This window comes from Zophobas morio, unplaced genomic scaffold, assembly GCF_036711695.1.
Source record: "Zophobas morio isolate AGI-343-1 ecotype UQ-CSIRO unplaced genomic scaffold, CSIRO_AGI_Zmor_V1 ptg000021l, whole genome shotgun sequence".
In the NCBI taxonomy this organism is placed as follows: Eukaryota; Metazoa; Arthropoda; class Insecta; order Coleoptera; family Tenebrionidae; genus Zophobas; species Zophobas morio.
In genome coordinates this window covers 7,424,857-7,448,996 of record NW_026972126.1, presented here as the reverse complement: position 1 = coordinate 7,448,996, position 24,140 = coordinate 7,424,857, and the positions used below count along the sequence as shown (strand labels likewise).

The following is a 24,140-nucleotide window of genomic DNA, read 5'->3' as shown; positions in this document are numbered from 1 at the left end:
CTTGTTAGTATTCATGACTCTACAGTTTAGATCTTCAGAACTTTTTCTGACATTCGGCCCAGAGTTCCGAAGACTCTTGTTATATTTTCTCAATCATCAACTTACGTGTAAGTTTTCACAGTGTTCGAAAAATTTATGCATGACTGTCATAATTAAAAACACGATAGTCTTATCAACAACAAGTAAAACAATACCCAGTAAAACTGTTCTACATATAAGTTAACATGTACAGCTTAATTCATTCCGAGAACCATGGAAAATCCCCTTCTCACATCCAAATAAAAGAAACGTGATTTCGTGAACCTCGGATCATCTAATTTAAAATGTTATTCGTGTTCTCCTATCACTTGCCAGGAATCATCACCTGTTGGCACGCAACTTAAACATATCTTGTAATTTAACTACACATGCCAAACATGAATTACTCGCATCTACAGACCAGAGACCATTAGTGCAAGTACAGTCTCTCAGACATAAACATGATTAATCGTTTCATATTCGCCATTTCGGTAATGTCGGCCATAAGTCGCCCTCATTTGAACCCATATGGCCCAATCCACGAACGTTACGCCGTCAACTGTTTGCAAAAAGTAGCAACTAAACAATTCAACTATGTACATTCGAACGCCACACAAAGTAACGCCAACGTCGAATTGTTAACCATCATTACTACTGCAAACTTGACGTCGCCAGGGTTCCAAATTCAGCAGAATTTGATAAAAAGGCTTAACGTTATGCTCGAGTTCAACATAGAGGTGATCGAGGATTACAGAATGAACTCCACAGTGGAGATTTACACGACGTATTATATAATAGTGGTTGATAGTGTTGAGGTTTTCGAAGCAAAACTTGAAGTGTTGATGGAGATGGATAGTTTTAACCCTAAAGCGTATTATTTGGTGTATTATTCAACCCTGGAGAGATATTACGAAAGTCGGGCTTTTTTAATTTTGGACATGATGTGGCAAAGGTTCATAAACAATGTGTTGTTACTTATTCCCAAAAGTTTAAGAAAAATTGTTGTGTATTCGATGGAGTTTGGTATGAACGCTGGAAGGCGGTGTTTGGATAGCACTGGGCTAATAATGGTTAACACTTGTATTAAGGGTGAAATTAACCCCATAAAAACATATTATGCGTCTAAAATTGGCCACAATTTTTACAAATGTGTACTTAACGTAGTTGCTCGCAAAATCGATCCATTTGTAATAAGCGAAGACAAAGGATTCGAAATCGAACTTGTCAAAGAAATCGGAAATAGCCTTAACGCTACAATGAATATAACTCTGAGTGGACACGAATCCTGGGGTGATAAAAATGAAAATGGAAGTTGGTCTAACGGCTTGGACCTAGTTTATGGAGATTCTTATTTGGGTGTGGGCAACTTTTTCGTAATTCCGAAATATGATCAAGATTTTGACCATGCTGTGCCTCATTTTTACTCAGATTTAGTGTGGATTGTTCCTATTGCTCAGACTGTACCTAAATGGAGAGTTCTCATAGCCATTTTCAGTTGGTATTTGTGGTTTCTTTGCATCGCCATTATTATCACCAGCGCTATTTTTTTTCGGGTAACGTGTTTTTCCAAAAAGGAGTTTCAGTCCTATAAAGTATTGGGATATGACTTTTTTGTAGCTTTTCAAGTTATTTTGACTATAGCCGTTTTTAAACACCCGCGATCGGATTGGGTCAGGGTTGTATTTTGGGGTCTGGCGATTTTTAGTATTATTATTAGTTCAGTCTATACCAGTTCTCTTATTCAGTATTTGACACACCCACAGAAGGAACATCAGGTGGATTCGCTTGAGGGAGTGTTTAGCAAGGGATGGGATATAGGTGGTTTGCCTGTCGAGGGAGACATTTTTAGTCACGGTGAAGATGAAATGTCGGTGAAAATACGCCAAGTTTTTCAAGTAAATGATTCTCTTAAATTTTGGATGGACAGAGTTGCCACAGACCGGAACACTTGTGTTGCAGGAAGTGATTTTTTTATTAAGTATATGGTTGCGAATAAAGAACCTCCTCTGACTGACAGAAGGGGCAGACCTAAAATTTTTATACTGAAGAACAAGATCCTTTCATACTCTATGAACATCGTCGTGAATAAAGGATTTCCCTTTTTAGATACAATCGACTATGTGGTTGGCCAAATGAATACACATGGCATAGTTATCGCATTATCAAATAAATACACGTACATTTTGAACAGAATTAAAGCGATGCAGCAAGAAAGTAGTGTTGCGCGAAAGTTAAGTCTACGACAACTCCAAGGGGCATTTGTTCTTATATTTGTCGGTTATGTTCTCGGATTTTTAATTTTTTTATCGGAACTTGTAATAAACTGTATTAGGAAAAAAATAAAACGAAAAGCAAAAGCGAAAAAAATAAAGAAACGTAAAACTTAAATTGTTGTTGTTATTATCCACTCCTAGTGTGCTATGATCTGTGAATGAAAAGTTGTCGTGGAAAATGTCAGATCAAAGGTTAGTGCTACATTGAATCTAATTATTTCCGGCAAATTCGAGCTACCATACCGCCAATTGCAGTAATACTCAACATGAACTATTTACCATCAATTATCATAAATAAGTACTTGATCAAGCAATCAAGGTCTTCTAATCCAGACCCCTCCACATGTAGACCACATGTGTTGTCGTGACGAACATTTTTTCTGTTTCCTCCGAACAAGTCTCTTCCTGAATGTGCTGTGTGCGTATGGCTTAAAATTAGACCACAAGCCTAGAATTTGAACTAATTATAACCTTTCGTTGGGCAGTTGCTTTTGATTATCATGAAGTCGCGTAACCTTTAACTCTATCGCTGTGATTAAAACTAATCCACCAACAATTAACCTGTGGTAAAATCCGAAAAAATGGCGGCAAGTCTCGCCAGGAAAGTGTCCCGATTTTTTAAACGGATGGGTGTTGTGGGTTATAGGTGAGACTCAATTACTCGATTAATATTCCAAAAGGCGCGTTCATTTTAAACCGTTTAAATAAACAAATTGCGCTGCGCGCCGATTATGTAATCGGTAATCATCGGCGTTGATAAAGTGTCTCTTCCAGCAAACGCCGGAACATATTTGGCATACACCCTATTATCATCTCGACCACTTATATCATCATTGCCCTTTTTTTGGCCGCATTGACACGGAAAATAATCAATGCCATCTTTAGCGATAGCATTTTCAAACGCATGGTGTTGGAGTTTGTAGCGACCCTCGAATTATGTGCCGCTTGCTTCGAATTAATCATAGGTAAGAAGTAGCCAAAAGTTGCAGGCCTGTCCAGACAGAGTCCGAACTTTCGTAGCTCGGATCCTGAGTATTACGGCCTATATTATAGTTAAAAGTAAGGATTGTGGGGCGCACATCGCTCCACGATTAAAAAAATTAACAACAGTAAAAAGTACAGTATTGCCAAATTAAGAAAATTTGTGATTAAATTATCACCGACGTGAAATCACTGTTGGAGCACGACTGTAAATAGAGGCCTGGACGCTTCATTTATAAACTAGTCGAATTTTATAACACTATTACATCATCAGATGTTTTATTGTGACGAATAGATGTGGCTGCTAACTTAGAAACCATTATTACTATTTATAACCGTTGGTGACGAACATCTACTACTACCTAACAACTGTCAGCGATTAGTTTTCGGACCTCTATCTCTGAACTGAATTCTAGCGGAATCTGTCGAATTACACAATCATTTCACTTCACGTCCAAGGATGATTTCATTACAAATTTTCTTATTCATACAATATAACAAATCAGTCTCGTCTAACAGTTGCGGACAACTGGGGAATATGGGCGTACGCCCTCTACCTCTGTCTTTTAACCATTTGGTGGGGCAAGAATTGGGAAAATGCAACGGCTTGCCCCTACAGTCACGTCGAAGAAATCTTAGAAGGTTTTCAAGATGTGAGCTACGCGGCTCTTCTGATTTTTTCGCAAATTTTGGGAGCCATAGTCACGTTTCGGTACGTCCAAATTTTATGGGCGATGGAGTTGGTTGAAACGCACCGAAGTAAAGCATTTGAAGACTGTGTGGCAGATTTGCAGGTTCACATGCTTCTTGGTGCCCTTATAGAGGCTGCAGGAACGTGTGCTTGTCGTATAACTTCGAGGTTTTTGAGTGAAACTGGAACTAAATTCGGGAATGTTTTGGATGCTTTCTTTAGCACGATGATGGTTGTTATGGGTAAGTGTTTTTGTTGGTATACGTTATTTTGTTCATATGTTTTTGTTCTGATTCGAACTGATCGGTATGTTTTTCCTGCTATTTCAAGAAATTGTATTACTTGGAAATAAAGTTCAATTTAAACGTTTATTTTTAAAAGGAGAGTATAAATATTAGATTTACCTTTGGCCCTGAAAAAGACGTAGAATCAGTAATGGCGATGTGCGTATATTTTATTGACGATATATTTAGGACGGACGTGAAAAAACCTCGTCTCTTACAATAAATTTTTAAAAGGAAGCTGAGTGTTTTTTGCTTCGTTTTTATGCATACATTTTCGTCACTATTAAACCTTCGTTTGCTGTTATGTTTATTAAAAGCCTTAATCAATACCGTTTTAAATAAGCAAATTGTGGTAGAGATGCAGCATCTTTATTCAAAAACTTACTCACTCACTTACAGCTTAATCAAAACTTCTTAATGCAAATTTAGTTTAATGTTGTAACTGGGACAGTCATTAATTAAAAGTTTTGACTTTAACTGCCCTAACTCCCTAAATTATCCTCAACTATAATTCATCTATTTAAGGCAAATTAATAGTTGATGTATTTAAAAGCTTTACTTGAAAATTAAACTTTGCCATTTCAGTTATTAAATAGCACAATGATTGTGGGCACGCCAAAACCATAACGTAAATTTACTGCGGAAAGTTTATCCTTGACACTGAGGGCCGGTTTATCAATGCGCAGTTAAGTTAAAGTAACTGGCAGTTAAAGCTTGTCTGTGAGTTAACCTATTTATCATTACCCGCTAGCTCAAAACTGGTGGTCAAAGTGCCTGATAAATTAACTGACAGTTCAAACTGTCAGTTAAAACGTTATCTACCAGTTAGTGGCAACATAACCTAACAAATCCAAATAAATCTTATATCTTTTAATGAGGACTTATGTTGTGCAACAAATTAACAGAGAAAACACATAAGAATGAATTAAAATCACTGTTTTCCAATTTTGTCTAAAATTTATCCCATTTCTGAAGATTCTAATAACAAAAAAGCTTTAATTTCGTTTGATAACAGTGCAAATTACTTTTGTCACCGTGACGATTAACAAAAAATTATTTTAAACTAAGACAAACGTCTTTTCGTGCATGGCCAACTTTGACTAATTTCTTTTTCGATCTCTCTGTATTTATTTATAGGTGTACCTACTTGTTTCATTTTTAATTTCCAATACTTTTTTTCTAATGCTAAATTTTGCTTTTTCATGATTGATCACGTGAAACGCGATATACAATTGTTGAATATCGAATGCGGATCGAATCTGATGGAACTTTCAAGGTCGGGGTAGTTTTGAACTGACCAATCACAACTCATTTCCAGTGGGGTGAGCGTTACCAACTTAAGAGAGTAACAGCTAAACTTCGAGCTACGAAACTGGAAGAAACATCGTGCATTGATAAACACTTTACCTCCGTTAACTGCTAGTTACCCTTATCTGACAGTTACTTAACAGACACTTTTAACTGAGCATTGATAAACCGGCCCTGAGTGTAAGTAGTGGCCTCTTAAGTACATATATTATACATTCGTAGTGATTTTGCACGAGTTGGGTTGACTTCCATTTGTTGATCAAAATTTAGAATTTGTGGTGGAGGTCAAAAATTACTCTAATATCCCATATACATAACTGTTTTTCAGTCCTGGATTTGATCCCTAAAGTAAGCGTCACGTTTGCGTAATTTGAACAGACAGTTGTTTGAAAGTTCGAATAGTTAATTAACACTAAGAACATTTCAACGAATGACTATAATATTAGCATTATAACGTCTTTACTTTTTATTATTTGGGAAATGTTCTAGACTACGTTAAATATAATGTTTTTTATTACCTGATTTTCACAGAAATATTTTTCTTGGAATTTGTTTTGCTGGAAAACTCTCTTCATACAATCTTGTTTCTTTTGTATTTTTTGGATATACTTGACATTTCAGAGTCATGTTCCTTTGAGCGTAACAGTTTGTTTTCTATTATTTTACACTAAACATTTCTTAGCACCGATGTAAAAAAAATATCTCAAAATATACTTGTACAGTAAATAAAGAAGAATTGTCCACCATTACCTCCATATTTTTCCTTCCCGAGCGTAAGCTATGAAAATATTGTAAAATCTGACAAATGACTACTTTCATGTTTTCTCTACGTCTGATTGGCGTAGAGTTGGTCACGTGCTACTTCAACACCGTGTTAAAAATTTAATCGCAATCAAATATTTAACTGAACTTTTATAGACTGAATTTCTCTAGATTTTGTTATTATTTTTTTATTTATGTTTTTAAACACATAATACCAACCAGACGAAACTCGAAAAGCACATTAACTTTACCTCTGGAGGGTTCGGATTCGATCTCGGATAAAAAATGTCCCTTACAATGGCAATGGTTGCCTTGTACTCTAGCAGTCCATATACGGTGAATTTGTTGGGACTGTACTTCAAGGGGTGCACATAACTTTGGACGAATTTTTTTGTGTTAAGAAAATAACGATTTTTCTTTAATAAAAAGTGCCAATGTGTTTTTTGCATCAAAAAAATTAGTCATGTTCTGAGTTTATGGTTTCTTGGAAAAATGAAGCCATTTATTTCATTAATTAAGTAATAAATGATTTACTCAATTTTCCCGAAAATTTTAACATTACATTTATCTAATCATATCCACCAATAATTTGATGACGTCACCTCAAAATTTTGCTGCATTATTGTTTTTGAGTGACCCCGTATAAACAAATCTAAAAAATGAGGTTCTTAATTTGATCAATAAAAAATTGATCGAAAGCTATAAGTATAATACGACAATTCCAGCTCTTTAAAAAAATTATACAATTTAATTTTACAGTTGGTGGAGATGATTAGCCAATTTTTGGTTAGCATTTACCCATCTACATGATATTTCTAATATATACACAAAATTTGATAACAATCGGTCCAGCAGTTTCGGAAATTACGTGTCTATTAAAAATAGATAGACAGACAGACAGACGGAAACGGGAGACTTTTTCGTACTGTAGGGGTCATGAAACGTCGAGAAAATATAAAAGTGGCTATTCGTCCGGTGGACTCGATTACAATACTTCCTTTGGTTACGCTCGGAAAGTAAAAGTAGGTCTCGCATTTCCGTCAGTTTGTCGTTTGTGTGGATTTTTCTTAGACAGACAAACCCCGAAACTGCCGAACCGATTGTTGTCAAATTTTATGTGAACGTTAGAAATATCGTGTAGAATTGTAGATGATACAACGATAACCGAAATTTGTTTAATGATCCCCATTAACAATTTAATTATGTCATTTAAAATTTTTTCTTAGTGCATGCTATATAAACTGTGTAAAATAACATACTCCTGGACTTGTGATTCATGAATTTGCCTTGATTTTGTTTGTTATTATTACAGTTTTTATGATTCATAATTTTTTGTAGTAATGCTGGTCTTTAAGTACCAACCATACGAAATATGGGCAATCACATGCATAGTTTTACCTCTGCCGGGCTCGGGATTCCATCTCCGGTAACCCTTTTTTTTCTGGCACTATAACTGGTTTACCTGTACTTTAGCAGTCCCTATACATATATTTCTACTTTAAATTAATTATATAAGGGTTATTTTAAATTTATATTTTTTTGAAGACGCTGAATTTGTTGGACTGTACTTCAGGGGGTGTTGTACATAACTTTGGACGATTTTTCTTTATTTACAAAATGCCAAAAAATGTATTTTGCACTCAAAAAAATTAGTCAATTAATCAATCAATCAAGCAGAAATCGTAAATTATCACCGTGGGTCGTCTCCCGTTCTTGATCTGAGTTTATGGTTTCTTGGAAAAATGAGGACATTTATTTTATTGATATGATAAAAAATGAGTACCAATTTTCATAAAAATTTGAGAATATAGTAATGTTATTGTTTTTCAGATCATACCTACCAACAATTTGATCAATAAATTTTATAAAATAGTATATGACTGTACTTTTGGTATGAATTTGGCTTGATTTTGTTTGTTTGTTTTTATTAAAATTTTTATTATCAAATATTTCTTGTAGTAAAACTGGTCTTTATACCTAAAACCAACCATACGAAACAGGTACCATAGCTCAGTGGCAAGCATATCAGATTTGGATCTGAGGGGTTTAGGGTTCAGTCTCCGATATATCAATTTATTCCCCCCAACTGTATTTTAGTAGTCCATACATATCCCAACTTTAAATTATAATGGATTATTTAAATTTTATAATTTTTCGAAGAAGCTAAATTTATTGGACTGTACTTCAGGGGGTGTAAATAACTTAATAAAATAACAAAATACTAAGACATACATTAAAAAAAATAGACAAGTTATCAAACAAGCAGAAACAATTGTAAATTGTGACCGTCAGCCGTCTCCGCTTCCTGTTCTGAGTTTATGGTTTTTTGGATTACTGCGTTTGTATCAATGCAAAATCGAGCCTCTATAGCAAAGGTGCCGTTAAAAATCGACTGTTTTCTTTAATATTTTGATATTCTGACCTTATTTAAAATGGTTAAAAAATTAATTAATGAGGGAATTTATTTTATTGATTAAATCAAAAATGGTTTACTCCATTTTCTAAATTAATTGTTAGTATTACACTCCATGTATCCAAATTCATATACGTTTCCTTGCTAGAATGTTGATGACGTCATCTCAAATTTTGCGACGGAAAAATTCATTTGAAACATGCAAACAGCTTACCTACCTTTGCTTTACTATATCCACTTCTATATTTTAACTTATAGGGGTTATGTAAAAAAAATAAAATTCGCAAAATCAAATTTTATAAATTTTCGAAAAAGTTGGATAAGTCCTCCAGGGGCGAGGAAAGTTCTGTCGAAATAACCTTCGATCATTTTGTTTATCTATTTTTTTAAAGATGTTAAAGCATTTAAGTGAAATGGTATACCACTAAAAACAGAAAAAAATACACAGTTGAAGAAAAAACCTGTAAGCGCTTCTAAGGAACCACCTGCCGATTGTTGATACAATAAGTATAAAAGGTTATTAATTTATATACATAGAACTGGATGTCTAGTGTAAAAAATCAAGGTGGATTCATAAACCTCAAGTATACGAATAAGTTATTTTATAAAATTTAAATGACATTTACTAAAAAAAATTGACGGGAAGTCATCAAATTATCGGTGGGGATGATTACATAGCTAAATTTTAGTTAGTATTTTACTACCTATGATATTCCTTATACATACAAAATTTGATTACAAATGGTCCAGTAGTTTCGGAGAATATCTATCTAATAAAAGTCGACATAGACGACAGACACAAACGGAAACGAGAGACTAATTTTTTCGTACCCTTGGCGTCACTAGATATCGATGGACCCTATTACGACAGCACTTTCTTAGCTTACACTCGGGAGGTAAAAATACAGCGTGATGAAAAATTAATGCTTAAGTTGGCAATAGATTTAACCAATTCTGAGAATTTTCTTCCGCTGTTCAAACGTGATTCAAATTCTTGGTGCAATCTCAGTTTTAAGCCCTCAAGAAAGTTTGGTTATAACATTTTAATAATAATAATAATCAACAAACAAATTTTGAGGTAAAGTAAACGTCACTGTTGTGTACCATGTAAGTTTTACAATAGGAAGTAAAATTTTTTCAAACAAAATTCATTGATACTAACTGAAACAGTACTTGTTGATCACGCTGTATTATAATATATTTTACCCATCCAAAAAGTTATCACATCGCAGAAGTTGATGTCATTTCCAGAAACAGCAAAGATGTACAAGTATTCAGAACAGGTACATTCAGAGCCGCCATTTAATTTTTTAAAGCATTAAACCAACCACTGCACCACAAAAAAAAAATAATAACTGAAAAATACTGTAACTAACACACTTAAAACTATTGTCTATCCTACATGAAAAGAAAAAGTTGATGTCATTTTTGACAAAACCATCAGTGATATAAAGTTACGACACCGCCAGGTCTAAATACTCTGTATTTATTCATAAGTTTGGCAAGATTATGAATGTGAAGTTTTTTTTATAGATCGCTTAAAGTGTTTAATAAATATAATGCTAAATAATAAAGAAAATAAATGTTGGTTTGCGGCCACTATGTTATTAGTAAAGAATTAACACAATCAAAGTTGTGCACACTAGAAATGTATTTATTTGAATTTCGCACACAGCTACTAATGAATTCATTACATTATATTCATGATAAATGTTATCCGTTTACCTTAGGTAAACAACAATAATATAACCAGTGCTATCAGACGTGAAAAAGGCCATAAATAAACAGATATCAAAGTTATCCTTATCTAAATGGAAAACAGACGTTATTCTGTGACCTACACTCATTTCGCGTAGTTTAGAGGTAAGTCTTTTACTAAAATTTTGTCGAATAAATATCAATTTATTATCTGTCCTTTTATGCCTGTGTCAGAAGTAAATGCGAAATACACAACAAAGCAAGAAAGTTTTTGAAGCGAAATATTACTGTAATTTTGGTACAAACTTTGCTAAAATTTAAAGATTAATTGGCATAACAGCAAAGGGGTCTTAGTTTTCTCAGCAAATTTATCTCTAAAGTTTGTGCAATTTTTAATAAACACTTGGTGTGCATTGCATAGGTTTATGCCGTTTGAGACTCATCCAATACACTTTCTTGTCTGGATGGGAGCATATAGCGGCAGATATTAAATAGTAATCAGCCACACTATGTGACTGAGGACTAACAAAATTACTGATTATCATCCAAGTGAATATTTCAAATGGATGGGCGCTTTAATCCAAATAATCACCTAACAAACAAAGACAAACAAGTGATCTGTCACTGCGTGCAAAGCCACTTCCACTTAATCGAAATAGATTTCTATCCCCAAAATTGGGTACCACCTAACCATTCTCATCAGTCTTAGCCTCCCATATCGATTTTCTTGTTAATAATAGATACGACACACTCGACTGTCAATTAAAACGTCTCATAGCCCGTTAATAAAAAATGAAACAACGTTGTGCGCATCAATACAACATAATGCGTTCTACCCACACGCTTATAAAATATGAATAAGGAAACAGATTTTAGTTATTACCGTAAATAACCGTCCACTTTCCGTAGCTTTCAATCTCTCTGGAGGCTATTACAACCCAGCGCTGGCCACTTCGCTGAAGCTGGGATGCGAAGGGAACACGTTCGTCGAACATCTCGTCGTATATTGGCTGGGAGCGACGATAGGATCAGTCATCTCAGTCATTATATTTAGATCAGCAGCGGTTCAAGATTACCTGAAGAGTTTGAAAACGAAAGTTGATTGATCTATGCAAAATGTAACAGATCTAGTCCTGATTGTGATAAATGTAACGATGCTCAATAAATTATTTTTGAATTCAAGGTTGATATTGACAACACGTGTTCTGATTAGTTCTTTATTAAATAATACAAACATCATGGAACCTAAGATTGTAACGCTAACATATAAGTGAATGGACAGTCCCAAAGTATTTGGAATGTAAAAAATAATACTTAAACTTCATATAAATAATTCTTAACATTGTATTCTTAAAAAAAATAATAAATGGAAGGAATACCAACAGTTATAATAAAGTTGTAAAGCGAGATATATACTTTGTGGCTACTCTAAATATTATATAGTCATTCTCAATTTGTGTATATTATACAAAATTCTAGTAACCATCACGAATGGTCTACTGTGACGTCATCAGTCAATGATTTGTTTCAATTATTTTAATACTAAATTCAATAATACATCAGAGGAATGTGCAGGTCAACGAAACCAGTACTATACAGAAAAAAAAACCTCAACAAAAAATAAATTGTTTTCCAAACATCACGTAAGAGTTAAAACATCAACGACCGTAATAACAATAATCGAAACAAATTTAATGAAAACAATACCAACCTACTTTCCCGTCAAATCTCCATTTTTATTTTGTATTTACAACTATCAAGTCTGAGTGCAGAAAATTTCCCTATGATTATTATTACAAAGCTTCGTTGGCAATTATTTTTCTAGTATTGTAATACAAACTCATGGTTTTTGCAACAATATTAACTTTTTAGAGGCGTCAACACCTACTGCGATCTGTGCTAGCAACAAAAAAATGGTGGAGGAACATTTTCTATCCCCACTCTCATTGTTATTTAAAATATGGAAGAACCAACGTATGGTGCGCCTGCCGTTGCTGCTCCTTACTCCTTCTCCCCGACTTAGTGTTTCTTTTTAATTTAGAGGAAGGCAGAAAATGTTTTGCAAGATGGACTTACTTGGCCTCATATCAACTTGCAAATAACCAGCGTCGTCGTAGTCGTCGATATCGGGGGGCGGCGGCGGCGGCGGGAACAGTGGTGGGGGATGACGATGCAGCGGAGGTGGGGGTAAATTGTTGGGATGTAAAGCGCAAAGGACGTTATGTCACACGCAATCCTCTAGAGACATGAGCAGGGGATTCACATATTCGAAGCCCTCGAACTCGGATTGGTCGATCTTCTCGATCACGTGCCTAAAATCACGTTAGGTTGGAGTTTATTTTGTTACAAGGAATCAATATTAACACAATATGTATTTGCAGCAACGAAAAATTTTGATATGAACTCGATAGGAAGATGCCAACATGGTTGGCGAAAAGAATTGACACTACTTACGGGTCATCAGGGGTGAGGTGCACCGGTTCATCCGTAAATTCGGGCGGGAAGTTAGCCAGGTCTCTGTCGGAGTCGAGTCGGGGCCGGTAAGGGGGCGGAATTTGCTTCTGTTCGAGCTAAAAAACGACATGAATTAATTGTCTGGTCATTTACAAATCCAGTCCTGCAAAACGCAGGTTTAACTTCTTGTTTATGACTGAGTTTGAAAAGATAAAGAAATAACAAGGCGTTAGACACATATGGTGTCACAATGAAATCTAGTGAGGCAGATTCAATATATGTATTTTGAAAAAACTAAAATATGCTACTAATAATTTATTTACAAATTTTCTTTTGTTCTTCACATTTTGTTTCTTTTTTAATACATTTACGCGTATTTATTGCTTTTGCAAATATTTTGCAATAAAATAACCGAGTTTTAAATGTTTGACGGCACAAAAAAATATTAAAAGTACATCCCTCACTATTGGTACAGTGCCATCTGGGGTATGTTTATACAGTTACTACATGTGCAATGACATCACTATTATTATTGTTATTATTATGAAAGTCGGCATAAACAAATAAAGTTCGCCGCAAACGGGATTTCATCATTTTTACACAAAGTTTGAACAAGCTTCTCTGGGTCACGAACAAACATTTTTATAAAAGTTGTTAACGATTACAAAAATAAATCATACAATGCAAAACAATTGACAATAGAAACAATGCAATGGCAACAAAACTTTTCGCGCATGCCATTGAAATTTTTGCTTTAATCGACTTTCTAAATGTAGCATTGAAATGACTGGTTTAATGTAACAAAGAGTGTATTTTACAGTCGAATCTTAGACAAAACTTTTAAATGACTACTACACTTTAAATAGTTCACAAAAAATGAGCTGATGGAATGGAATCGTTCGAAGATGACAGATATTAATCGGGTTTTGCTAACCCTGCCAAGTTTTTTCACTTTGTTTTTTTGTTAAATTGTTACAGAAATATCTCAGTGAAAATTCTTACTAGAACATCCAACGCTCTACAACCAGCATGATATATTAGACAAAGATCACAATTATGGGACCGAAATTTTGTTCTCATTGTACGATTTAACATAAAAACAAAGCAAAAGTGAAGACTACAAATATGATTACTTCATTCTTGTTTAATGTTAGTTCAATAACACGGATAATTTCGTAAATATTTAAGTGCATTCGTCACAAAACAGATAACGCATTTGCTCCCAGGCGCCTAAGTCATTTACAAATACTCAAACTATTTATTTAAATACACATGGATCAACATCAAGTTATTCACGATGCACAGTTTAGCATTTGTGTACAAGTTAATTAACACCTTCAACACCTGCGTCCATCTGGAGGAGGGTTTATTAGGAACTAAGAGGGCCATCAGTCATATAACTTATTTCACAGTTTTTATCTGCTCCAGATTTAGGGCTACTTTTCCAACCTTGGGGTTCACCATTTGATTTAAAGATATTGTACCAGAAAGTGCTTTTTTTTAATTGCGTTAAAATATATGCGGCGACAAGAAACAATCAAACTGATTGTACTATGTGCATCCTCAAAAGCAAATGACATGACCATTTTGCAAGCGAGTAATAAAATTCTGTCGTCTAGAGATTATCATAATTTATAGTACGGGATATTTAGTTAGCTCAAGGCCACAATTCAAATTTTAAAATTGTCTCTGTGCAAAGATGAAGTGGCGGTGAAATTGTGAAATTTTGAAAGAACAAAATATGTCGAATATGAGTTGAGTTCATTTCAGTAAAAGACAAGTAAAAATGCTTCGAAAACCCGAAGGATTTGCTACGTGAATGAAATAAGTGAGACTGCGGTTTCGGTAGAAATTTCACATGGTTTCACAGCTGGTCACTGTCGTGAATATAAAGACTGTACAGAAATAATAATCGTTGTTATAATTGTAATTTTTGTAATCATTAATTATTTATTATAGGCATCTTATCGTCATTAATAAAAAATTAAGAGGAGTGGTAGGTAAGTGTTAGGTGAATATATATTATAAACATAAAAATAAAATTAATGGTGAATATATTTGGCCATATGAATGGTTGGCAATTATCGTAAGATTTTTTTAAATACCATATACGGTATTTCTATTAATTTTTTAGTTCCCACTGTTAGACAAATTAGAGAAAGAAAAAAACTTGCGCTTTTCTACAATTAATAATAAATAATCCAAGACTGCGGTGAAAAACCTGTCTTAAAAAAAAAACAGATGAATCCGATAGATTGTTATGCTAATTACCGTCAAAATAGTTAAAAAAAATCCATCACGTACAGTTAAAAAAAAAAAATTAAAATTAAAAATTCCATGCATATATGTTATCGCCTTACAAAAAATACGATAGTAAGCTTTCAGCTATTTGAAATGGAATATAATATATTTGAAGTGCAAAAATAAAGAAATAGTGTCCAATTGAAGTAATAATAATGAGCACCACAGAAAGTTTAAATATAACTTTTGACGAGAAATGACACCGATTTAACAAAGATTCTTAATAAGTGGATAAAAGTTAAAAAAAAAAAAACTTCTTTATGATGTAGATTACGAAAAAAACGTAACTTTATACCTCCGGCTTACTTTCTGATTTCTTAGTAAGGATGGTGACTGAAATCCACCTTTTACTTTTTTTGGACAATAACCATAACAATCAGTAGTCATTAATCGTTGTGAATTATTATTAAGAAAACAAGCTGTTATTTTTCATTAATAAGTAAACAAAAAAAAAACCTTTAATAAGACATTTATATAATTATAAACAAAAACAAAATCAACAAAAGAAAAATCCATTAAAGCATAACCAACTAAGCACTACGGAAGATGTTCAACACTCCTCCCTTGTGCACATAAGAAAACTCGTAGTTTCCAAATTTTGAACATTTTTTCATCAGTACTTGCTAAGATAACACTGATTTTGGCAAATGACATGCCCTCTAAAAAACGAGAGGGTGGGTGGGCGGGGCTAGTAGCTACTAAGATATAACTGATTTTGGCTAATGACATACCCTCTAAAAAAAGAGAGGGCGGGTGGGCGGGGGCAGAACCTGTTAAAATAAGACCGACTTTGGCAAATGGCATCCCATCTAAGAAAAGAGAGGGAGGGGGTCCTAAAATTAACTCAAAAACAGGTCAAGTAAGAATTTTTCAAAAATAGAACACCAAAGTCCCCCAAAATTGTTTTAAATAATTTACAAACAAAATCTCCATGGGCTTCCAAAATAATACAATACGGGTATCCAAGAGTCTCCCGAAATAAAAAAAAACTGAACATTTTAAATGGTAATTAAACATGGTCATAGGCGAGAGAAATATTAACTAAAAGATTTATTACTAGTTATTGTGATAATGAATATGTTGTTTAGTTGTTAAACGTAGCAAAAGAACCAATTTTAAAATCATTAGAACTCCACCAAAATGTGAGAAGAAATTTTTTCCCTATTTTTCCCAGACTCACCAGTTGATTGTTAGGAGAGCTAATCCGCCATTTTCCAGACACCATACAAAATAATCGGAGTATCTAATTTTTCTATAATATTGTCTTTTTCTTAAATTTTAGTATTTCGTTTTCCAAATAAACCTCACGTGTTAGCAAAAATAAAATTTATATTCGTATTTCGCAATACAACAAATATGTGAAACAGTTGTTAAAACAAAAACAAGTTAACATTTCAATTTTGCAGGCTTGTCATAATTAATCGGCACAATTCTTGAACTATTTTCAGAATAACACCAAAAAAATTACCATTTTCGAATATTTTAAATTACATACTCGTACCTAGTATAGTACGGCAAACGATAAATGCAAATGACTCCAATTATGAGTACTGCCGTTGTAAAATCTCCAGTCGCTTTCGAAGCTGTACCCTGTGTAAAGCTAGTAAATGCATTCCTAATGCGTAATGGTTTTATTTCAGGTTGCGGTCCAAAGTACTGAATACCCTTCATAAAATAATTGACGGCGTTTGTATTTATCTTTTGCCGTACTTTATGTTTTGTTATTATTATTGTTTCTAATCAATACGCCAAATTAATTAGGAGGGAAAAAAATGTAGTGGAAGTGAGATCATACGCAACCCGTTTTATTTTAGACAATTGATATTGTATCCCCTAATTATAAATCCTTTAGATAAAACATCTACAGACGGTCAATTAACCAAAAACATATCGGTTTTCAATACATCTGTAATTTTTTTATTTAGATGCCCAAAAAAACACAAGTGACTGTCAGAGTTTATTCAACTTTTCGGAAATTTTTGACACATTAAGTCATACTGTATTATTTAAAAAGATTTTATTATCATGGTTTCAATATAATTTGGTCGAATACCTATACCAGTGCAGTTGAAGGATAAATGCTAGATTCTCTTTTTGTATTTTATTTTATATTTATCAAAAGTCAGTCCTAGTCACTGGCTAAACAAAATTTGGTAAAAGTAGCAAATGCACATTTCCGTTTACAAATTTCAAAACAAATATTGTGACTTTTGCGAAATACAAAAAATAATCTTCACATTGAGGTTGTGTGAACTAGTTAAGTATGTGTAATGCCAGATTACTCGTAATAACAGTATTATTTTAATCCAAAAGGTACTGATAAAGTTAATAAAGATATAGAAACGATTTCATTACTACTGTTTCTAAATATGTATGTAAAGTAATTTCATATTAAATATAAACCGAATAACATACAAAATAACTAGATCCAACACTAAACAACTTCAAACTACAACATTAGCACTGGTTTCATTATACTTAAGAATTTATAATTTAAAATGTAAGTGAAACATGTATAAGAATGTATTTAATATCCCTTCACATTATTTATTTCATCACTTGATGTATTGTTGATCTTTAGATTTGTCTTCAAAAAAAAAAAAAAAATACGATATACTTTTGTCCTTATGGTGTATTAACGGAGAAAGTGATGACGATGGCCCGGTTAGTAACAATTATCTCCACAATTATTTTAATGTCAAATGATACTATGTATATGAAAAAGTAATGAACTTTCATTTGTATGAAAAATAAAAACGTTTCTATTACTTCTCAAGATTTTTTTTAACACAAAGGTTACAAAACTTAAAAACTAAGAAGAGTGTTTTACTATGCAGAAACTTTGTAGTGTAGTAGTGGAACGGCTATTTATATTCTCTGTTTTCCCTGTATGCAAAACATTTTTTTTCTCTGGATCCAACCACGAATAGTTATTTTAGAATAACTAAATCAAAACCAAGTTTTCCATAAATAAACAGAAGAAAGTATTTATGAACAAAAGTGAAGCTGCGGTTCTGTAGCAAGTATGGATTTTGAATAAAACCAGTTTAAAAGGGAACATGTCAATATCCAGCTGATCCGACCCGAGAAGCATAAACCTCACAATCCAATAAAACACGACGGGTCTCTAGGACTATTGATTTTTACACAAAAGATAAACATCGTAAGTCTTATTTATACACAACAAAAAGAACTTATAGCGTAATGATAAAATTACGCCTTTTCAACATACTACAAAAAATGTGATACACGGGTAATTCGCAACTTGAATTTCATCTTTTTTAAGCTACTTTTAGTAGTTAGCTAATAGTTAAAGACAGTAAATCATTGCGGAATTTCTTTGGTTGCGCACCGATTTCGTAACCCCGTACGCAACAAGGGTAACCGCTATAAATTTAGTTTTTTTTGCCTCTAGATATTTTACTTGGAATGTTCAAACTTTGGTTTAGTGCCTCACATAACTCAAAAACTTCGTAAAAATTTTGTCGTTGCTAATTTAGTTACACTTACCAGATCCCAATCAATGCTCTTGAAAAATGGATGGGTAGTAATTTCCATAAAGGAGTCATGACTGGTGCACCCTAGCCTATCAGCCGGGTTCTTATTAAGAAAACCTTTCAGAACATTAGCTGCTTTCACACTAAGCGATCTCGGTATCCTAATCGTCTTCTCCAAAATCACTTGGAATAAATAATCTTCGGTATTTTGATCGGGATTGTCCGAAGCTCCCGCAATATCAAACGGCGACCTTCCCGCCAACATTTCATACAATAACACCCCCAAAGCCCACCAATCTACCGAAAATCCATAATCTTCCCCTCTTAAAATCTCCGGGGCTATATAGTTAGGCGTTCCACAAAACGTCGAGGTCGTATCACCCGGCCTAATTCCCTCCTTACACATACCGTAATCAGTCAATTTAATGTGTCCTTCGTGATCAAGAAGAACATTATCTAACTTCAAATCTCTATAAATGATCCCCTTGCAGTGCAAGAAGTTCAGCGCTAACGAAATTTCAGCCGCGTAAAATCGAGCGTGCTCTTCAGGCAATCGCCTCTGTCTCTGCATATGGAACATCAAATCACCACCTCGTACGAATTCAATAACGAAAAACAACCTCGACGGAGTCTGAAAGCAGGAGTGCAAGCCAACCAAAAACGGATGGTTTGAGGCCGTTTCGAACACGTGTTTCTCTGTTTGTACCCAATCGATATCTTCGTCGTCAGTTACTAGGGCTTTCTTGATCACTTTCATTGCATAGATTCTCTTGGTTTTCTTTAATTCGACCATAAGCACTTTCGCGTAGGAACCTCGCCCGATCACTCGAATCAGCTCAAAGTCGTTCAACGAATACTGACGCTGAGAACCGGCCTCCAGGTCGTCCGACTGACGATTCGGGTCCTCCACAGGCACCGATTCACCTGCATGAAACATAAATTTGCATAAATCAACGGCGCAGAAAGTTGAGGTTAGGTCGGGACTGGTGACGGCGAGAGAAACTCTGAAAACGACAAGAAGTTGGCAGGAAAGGGCATTAGTTAACTTTTGCCACTAAGATGTGGTGTGACGAACTTGCAGGTAGTCGATGATTATAGTTGAAAAGAATTGGAAAAAAAAAGAGAAAAATTGAGGTTATGTACGGTAACATTCAAGAAATGAAGCGAACAGGGACAGGCAAATTAATTTAAATTAAACTAAGGTCATTTAAGGAAATTAAACTGTAAATACATAAATGGTTGATAATTGTATAGTAATTACTCGGTAAATGCGGAAATGTCAAGGATTAAAAGTGAGGTTATGTTGTCATTTTGCACTTCTTTGTTTACCTGTGACATCTGGAGGTGGTTCTGAATATTCTCTATCTCGGAGCTCTGTTATAATCTCGTTATTTGTGGTTTGTGTTACTAAGGGGGATTCACCATTATGTTCTTCTCGAATAGACGGTTCTACTAATTCAACTGTACAAGGTATTTGTACTAATTTGTGGCATTTTTTATGGACAAGGAGCTTGCATTGGATGCATTTGAAACCTTGACGGCCTAAGCCCCATATTCTGTCATTGCAGAATGCGCAAAACGCTCTCTGAAACGCACGAATTGTATAATCTTAACACGTTGGATTAGTAAAAACTTACTCTATTAAAACGTTTGGCTTGAAAAATGTGACCGTTGACCCTATATAGTTTTCTCCAACGCCTGGCACCCCTCCTATAAATACTCCCTGAAATTATGCATAACATTAATATTTACTGAAAGTACCACTGGAATGAAGTTAAAAATGTGGCGCCTTTACGATGATTCAATGTAGTTCACGCAGCATTGTCATTGCGGCAACGCCATTTTAAATCTTTACAAAAAAAAGTAAAAAAAGTTGTGTGCATGGTTAGGGATTTGAATTTGGCGCTCTTTTACTATTTCAAACAAAACACAACCGTTCGTGTAAGAAATTAATGGAAGCAGTTTAATTACTTTCGCAAAACATTAGTCGAAGTTAAATCGTTAGTAGAAGCGTTGGAAAATATTGTTTTTGTGATGGAAGTTCGCAACGGCAATTAAAATGGTAGTAGAGGTGTTGCCAACGTAGTTTGTTGTTATTTGTTGGCGAGCGTGGTTGCCGCCCCCACAAATTTACGATTGAATAAACTTGGGAAATACTTACTGTCCTCCCCTTGGCAGGGCATTCCCGGCTGCGGCGGCACATTTGGAAAAACTGCGGACAAAATTGATGCAAATAAATAATTCGTTTCCTCCATGACAGTTGTAATAAATTAGACAAAAAATCGAAGCGGCGAATTAACCAATAGACGCTGATAAGATAAAAATAAAACATTTTATCAAGTTGAGAGGTGTACGGTGGCTCCATAAAACAAAAAAAATAATTAAAATTCTTTGAATAAAATAGCGTTGACGTAATCACATCGGGCGCATCGCACCCCTTTCATGGATGAAAAAATGAATAATGGAAAATGCGCTGGTTGAAAAACGTCCGAATGATTATTTCTCCTTAACGACCAACCTCCAGGATACGTCGCAGACCACAACGAAGACGAGTCGTAACTTGAGGTTGGATGTAAAGAGTAAAGGATAGCAGCCTCACACATGTCCTTCCATAATTTAATGCTGCTCCACCACGGTTTACCATCACCCATAATTGAATAAGGGCGAATGGTCACGTAACACGACCCATCTTCACTACACGCACATTACTATCAAGAAGCGTTTCAGGTACGCATACTGAATCGAGATAAAATATTATCTGCTTGCGAGATAACGTTGTTTGGATATCTCTTTAGCAATCCGATTTTTCTCAATGGAATCCCATTATTTTAACGTTATCGCAATCGATTACCCAAGATCCGATAAGCCCAAAAATCAAAAAACAAAGAAATAGTAACAACCGCAACCTGTTTATACCATAACCTCTTTATCAAAGTTTTGCACAGGTCAACAGCAGGTAAGAACAAATATTATTATATTACACGATAACAACTTCATACTAAAGCTATATAACTGCATGTCAAAGTTCGTCGCTAAATACTCGCAGCTTTATGCAAATATAACGTTTCTGATTGTGTACCTATACATACAGGTATCTTATTTATTAGGCCTCGATCTTCGTCTAAATGTCCTATATAAGATGCCTATACATGCGACTGATTAATCCGATTAGGTAGTCTAAAATTTTTCGCACCAAGGTGGTATATCGATCGATTAATTGGAATTCTTTTCAAAAACATGATAACGTGGTTTCAAAATTTTGATAAGTAAATTCGCCGAAAAATTATAGTGAGACATGCTTTTTAGTTGTGGTTTAATAATATATATATCCATCTTTTTGACAACAAATGGGACACACTGAAACTATAGGGCAAGCAATTCATTCGGTCTTATACTCGTACCTCTATTCTATGTGAATTTTGTAGTACATTAGTTTTTTTACAGCAAAATGACAATAACTTTTCTTTAATTTGACTGCAACGTTGCTTGCGTAGTTCCGCTCTTAAAAGCGTTTAGTTCTGCGCAGGGTACCAAAAGATCATAGTTTAGAGAGCTGGTGGCAGGAATTTTTCAACAATTTGCTTGCGTGCTGGAACTTAGAAATAGTGGAGATTGAATAATAAAAAGTACTATTTACCATTTCTGGGATTAGGGATCTTTGCGTTATTATTGATCAGCAGTTAATTACAAATATTAAAAAAGGTCGATACACATTTTTTCGTCTCAACATACGTTCCCCTATGGAATAAATCAAATTGTCAGAAGTGTATGTTTCTGCGTTAATGGATATTGCACGCTTGGCGCTGAATAGAACTGTTCTATTATTATCACTGACTTCCCAAAATCATCGTAATTATGAATAACAATATTGTGTTTTGTTGAATATATGTTTTTTTACGGTCAGAAACCAAAAAATTGCCGGACTAGTCCGACAAAAACCTAGGGATGTTTTTATAATTATTGATATCGGTTGGTATTATCGTTTGTCATTCTGTCACTGACAACTGGTTTCTTCAATAAAGCAATGTTTTGAGCTACAATTTATGCTACAACTGTTAAAATACAGTAAGATTTTATTAGAAAAAGAAAATACTGGACAGTGACATGAACGTCTGATTCCCATTACTTTTTATTGATCTATGTCAACCTGATGTTCTCATCTTGTAGTTTTTTTTGAATAAAATAATACGCCCTGATATAAAGACATTTTCCGAGTTTAGATCGTTTGGAATTTAAGAAAGTCGACGTTTCCCCCAATTTAGTTTTGTAATTATTTTGAGTTAAAATTCAAAAACTAGCAAGAAAGATCAAAAGTTAGTTCTAATTAAGTTTATTCAGTTTTTGATAGTCGCGTTATTTTCATTTACGTTGCTAAATAGTAAAAGTATTATTTGTGTTTACAATGTTTGCTTGCAATGTTTTAATTACTGTTTTGTCTGTATCTGGACTTATTGGTAAAATAAAAATTGGTCTAGAGTACTACACAAAATCTCCCTATCCCCCGAAGTACACTCCAACAAATACAGCTTCTACCAAAAATGATAAAATTTGATTTTGCGACCAGTTTAAGAATACCTTATTTTATAAAATTTCAAAATTTTCATAAATTAAAAATAAAACTTCCATGATTTTTATCACAATTACTTTACAATGTTCTTGTGCAACATTTTTCATGTCCGCTAGCTCGCTTTTCCATTTTGCTTAATGGTTGATTACCGACTTGCGCCATTCGAATCCCATCGTTACCGAGTGTTTTTTTTCTCACCGTATGTTTTACCCACAGGGATTATCATAAAATAGTTAACATTTCGCAAAATCAAATTTTAAAATTTTTCGAAAACTGGATTTGTTCGACTGTACTTGGACCATTTTTTTATTTTATTGGAAACATATGGCACTGGACGATTTTGGGTAGACAAAAAAAAAAAAAGAAAAGAAAAACGTTTCAATTATATTATATTCACTTTGTGTTCATTCAAGAAAACATCCGTGCTGTAAGAATGATATTAAAATAGTAAGTATAATTTATTTTTTCAAGGTTGGCATTAGTGTGCCGTCAATTAAGATCTCGATGATTCAATAATTTAATTAATTGAACGGCACCTTCCCAATTCATTTTTACAACAGTTCAAGTTAATGAAAATACAAATTAATTTTTCCATAGCCGCCATTCTTACATTATGCAAATCTTCCCAACTGCCTCAAAATTCCCTAGATTTCGAAAAGTAGAAAAAATACCGTATGGTAGCTCGTTTATAAGACAAATGTTTCTTATAATAAAACTAGTATCATATTCATAATATACGTTCACGTAGTATCCCAGACGTGAAATAATTTTTCTCACTACATATTCTGATTCAGGATGCAGAATGGCCTTCCAAAAGCATAGTTTTGTACGTGGAAGTAAGATTTTGTAAACTATTGTAATTAATATAATATTTTTAAGAAATGATTTTACTT

At 34.0% G+C, this 24,140-nt stretch overlaps 3 protein-coding genes across 4 annotated transcripts in view; 2 read left to right on the top strand and 1 right to left on the bottom strand.

Moving 5' to 3' along the window:
• The first annotated feature begins 2,589 nt into the window (after positions 1-2,589).
• On the top strand, positions 2,590-11,610 carry LOC135133241 (aquaporin-11). Its single transcript, XM_064061572.1, has 4 exons — positions 2,590-2,937; positions 3,066-3,256; positions 3,792-4,205; positions 11,338-11,610. Exons 1-4 carry the CDS (start codon positions 2,873-2,875, stop codon positions 11,532-11,534), a joined length of 867 nt encoding a protein of 288 aa, XP_063917642.1. The 5' UTR covers positions 2,590-2,872; the 3' UTR covers positions 11,535-11,610.
• A 21-nt stretch (positions 11,611-11,631) lies between these two features.
• Positions 11,632-24,140, bottom strand: part of Apkc (atypical protein kinase C) — a 50,749-nt gene continuing 38,240 nt past the window's right edge. For both annotated transcript variants that reach the window (XM_064061565.1, XM_064061564.1), the window contains exons 3-8: positions 20,842-20,892; positions 20,318-20,403; positions 20,010-20,265; positions 18,694-19,604; positions 12,883-12,998; positions 11,632-12,740 (exon numbers count right to left, since the gene is read on the bottom strand). In XM_064061565.1, coding sequence (XP_063917635.1) covers positions 12,653-12,740; positions 12,883-12,998; positions 18,694-19,604; positions 20,010-20,265; positions 20,318-20,403; positions 20,842-20,892 — 1,508 coding nt within the window. In that variant the 3' untranslated portion in view covers positions 11,632-12,652. The remainder of the gene's footprint in view (positions 12,741-12,882; positions 12,999-18,693; positions 19,605-20,009; positions 20,266-20,317; positions 20,404-20,841; positions 20,893-24,140) is intronic.
• LOC135133235 (ATP-dependent RNA helicase DDX42) overlaps positions 21,448-24,140 on the top strand; it is a 43,891-nt gene continuing 41,198 nt past the window's right edge. Inside the window, exon 1 of the mRNA XM_064061563.1 lies at positions 21,448-21,636. The gene's annotated coding sequence lies outside the window, so the exon portion shown is untranslated. The remainder of the gene's footprint in view (positions 21,637-24,140) is intronic.

What these genes read in the sequence shown, in the direction of transcription:
- LOC135133241 (XM_064061572.1), top strand. Translation starts at nt 2,873, where the DNA reads ATGGCGGCAAGTCTCGCCAGGAAAGTGTCCCGATTTTTTAAACGGATG. An exon ending in ATGGGTGTTGTGGGTTATAG is followed by an intron (nt 2,938 to 3,065) that starts GTGAGACTCAAT and finishes TGTCTCTTCCAG; the next exon opens with CAAACGCCGGAACATATTTG. An exon ending in CACGATGATGGTTGTTATGG is followed by an intron (nt 4,206 to 11,337) that starts GTAAGTGTTTTT and finishes CACTTTCCGTAG; the next exon opens with CTTTCAATCTCTCTGGAGGC.